This window comes from Atta colombica, unplaced genomic scaffold (assembly GCF_001594045.1).
Source record: "Atta colombica isolate Treedump-2 unplaced genomic scaffold, Acol1.0 scaffold126, whole genome shotgun sequence".
Taxonomy (NCBI): domain Eukaryota; kingdom Metazoa; phylum Arthropoda; class Insecta; order Hymenoptera; family Formicidae; genus Atta; species Atta colombica.
The window spans coordinates 5153152-5156355 of record NW_017259213.1 but is presented as its reverse complement, the minus strand read 5'-3'; the positions used below and the strand labels follow the sequence as shown (position 1 = coordinate 5156355).

Sequence of the window (3204 nt, the reverse complement as noted above, 5' to 3'; positions counted from 1 at the left end):
TACAAAAAAATTTATTATTATTTTTAATAATATTTGCAAACTTATTCTTGAAAAAAGAATCTAATGAATTTTTTATTTCATATAAATAAAAATTATTTAAAGATAAAAATTTTAACGTAATATTCTTTAAATAGAATTCCATTAAAAAAAATTTTTTTTAAATTGTTTTTTTTGCAATTATTGTTGCAATTTTGACATTTATATAATCATTGAAATGTAAGGGCACTACAAATGCACTTTCCGCAATATTTTGCGGATTGAATAATATTTTTGCGTAATTCAACGTTTCTTATCGTTGGTTATCAAGTCATTAACGAAACGAATCGTTATGAAGATCTAAATTTTGTCATCTAACTAACTGCCTCGATCTTTCTTGCTTAATAACATTCGTTTGATTTATCGCGTATTGTTTGTTTAATTGTAAGAAATAATAGTATTTTTTGTAAGTAACTCCTTTTGTTAATTTAACATTGTACAAATTATATCTTGTAAATATCTTTGTATTATAATATTATAAATATTATTTTAAATTACTTTTTAAAATATAAATTTCAGTTGTAGCGGAAATCATTTGATATCTTCCTTACATCTGTGAAACATAACATGAGAAATGCGTGTGTTCCAGAACTAGTAAGCTTTAAACGTGCGTGATAAAAAATTTATCATTTATATTTATAAATACATATGATTTATTTTTTTTTATATATACTTAATCGAGTAATCGCATACATGTGCAAATGTAAAACTCAAGCGTAAACTAAGATAACAAGATTAAAAGATAGATATGTTGGAAGACGCGAGAAATCGCACCATACAATTAAAGATGAATCACGCATCATACATTCAGAGCTTCGTAATAATTACAAAGAATTACGTAAAGACAGACAGCGTCCATAGAACTTTACGCTTACCCAGCAGTGCTGGGTTGAACTTCTTCCGGACCCTGCAGCGACTCTCAAAAAACCTTTGCTTTTCTCACATAATAAGAATATGGGATACAAGGAATAAAATATTTAATAAAATAATATCATACGAAAATTCTAAGTAAAATGTGACAGGAAAAATTTATAAAAATATTTTAAATCTTAAAATATCTTGCTGCTTAATTTTAATTTTTAAATAATTAAAACTTATTTAATCGTATGTTTTTTTCTATTTTTAACTTCTATGTGTGTCAAAATAAATCAATTCATTTTTATGGAAAGTAAGCAACATTCATGTTATCTTAGTAAATAATAAATTAAACTTGAGAGTCCAATTTAATACGTTTTCTCAAGTTAAATTGTTTAATATTGTTTTATTCAATTACTGATATATAGAATAAAAGCAGAATTAAAGAATTAAAGATAGATAACTCAAATTGAGTATAGTTTGACATTACGAATTTAACAGTGAAAATCTCTTTTTATTATATCAGGTATCAAAGAGATATCATCTTCCTTCTCGACATGACTAACGAAAATAAAGGGCCGCCGAGCGCCATAACATTCGGCTTCTCAATATTGACGCATTTTCTACTCGTGGCTCCGATGATCTATATCTTGGTAATTTCCTTTGGGAACTACAGTTGCTTCTCTTGGCATGTGATTTGTTCGACTGTTGGGGTAAGTATAAAAAAAAATAAAAGAAAACCTCTTGAATATTTCAGAAAAATTGAAACAGTCAATTTAATTTCTAGTCAATTAGTGTGTTGTTACAATATATAGGTGTATTTTATCGCGATAATAATAATCAGTTAAAGTCTAATGATTAAACAAAGCGTTTAATCTTTTTATTCCAAGATTGTATAAAAATTTAATATTTTTCCGTTTCGTGGCGAAGGTCATTCTAATGACAGAGGCTGTCTTCTGCATCTCCGGTGAAGCATACATCGTTTGGAAGCTACCCGGGAGTAACAGAGTGACAATACACTGGATTCTAAATACAATTGGCCTGATCCTAATCTTGATCGGTCTTATTCTCGCCATTGTTAACAAATTTGATTATAATAGTCTCTATTTTGCAACATCTCACTCGCAGCTGGGCTTAGTAACGATTATATTAGCCTTCCTAGTCGCTGCTTTCGGAATCCTGGCGAACAACACCGTCTGGGTATATCCATACGTAAGACCGGTGCTCATCAAGGTTACTCACGATTTCAGTGGCATCATCATAATCATTCTTTTATTGGCTTCCCTCATCACCGGACTCTACACCTATTGGTGGTATATCTCCGGTGGTACCACCACCGGAACAAGCTTGACGTTCGCGTCGCTGTGCGTCGGGGGCTTCTTCGTACTCTTTAAACCGATACTCGGCACTATTTCGAAGTGCAGAGTCCTATTCGGACCACCTTCGAACGATTCGTAAGGCCTATCGACAAAGTCTGACAAAGATCTGAGAAAGAAGATTTAATCATGTCGAGATACGAACGAAAGACGAAAATTGCAGTCCAAAAGTAAAAGATGCTTACTCAATCGATTGGTGAAAAATTAAATTCGGAATTATTAAACTGATTAAATTTTGCTTGAAGGATTAACGGTTATGAAGTTTAGTTCCGGCGAATGACTTAATTATTCTCGACGCAGCTCTTGTAAAATATCCAACGGAAAAGCCAAAGATTGTAAAATTAATCCTAGTTATTTGAATGTTATACCTTGTCGGTTCCTTCAAGGATGATGTTTGTATGAATTGAAGAAAGAAGTGTTGTATTAGAAATCAATTGTAACGAAAGCCAATGGAGACTTAATGGCCATGTATATCAACATTTTATTAATGACACATAACATATATTTATTGCACATCACAAACTTACATATGCGCATATGTAAGTATGTTTGTGGATGTGTTCGTAACATATACATATATTTTTTTATAATCCAATGTACATATATAATAACACAACATATTTATTTGATATTTTTCAATATCTTTATACCCCTACAGCACAAAAGTTGCAGCAACAATGCTGCAACATTGCAGCAATATTGCAGTGTTATTATAGCGATATTACTGCAAATTCTGTACTGTATGGATATATGTATAACTCACATATATATTAACACACAATCATTATTCTAAACTATTGTTAGTAACTTTTGAGAGAATCCAGTTCTCTACTTTTTTTTAAACAGACTATTTAAATTATGAATTACGTTAACATATGCATATGTTATTCTTTATTATCTATTCAAGACATACGTATGATATAATCATTTCTATTTT

General features: G+C 30.2%; 1 protein-coding gene across 1 annotated transcript in view; it reads left to right on the top strand.

The window, feature by feature from the left end:
• LOC108684096 overlaps window positions 1–2594 on the top strand; it is a 3713-nt gene extending 1119 nt beyond the window's left edge. The window contains exons 2-3 of the mRNA XM_018188185.1: window positions 1418–1604; window positions 1822–2594. Coding sequence (XP_018043674.1) covers window positions 1449–1604; window positions 1822–2349 — 684 coding nt within the window. The 5' untranslated portion in view covers window positions 1418–1448 and the 3' untranslated portion in view covers window positions 2350–2594. The remainder of the gene's footprint in view (window positions 1–1417; window positions 1605–1821) is intronic.
• Window positions 2595–3204: the final 610 nt, after the last annotated feature.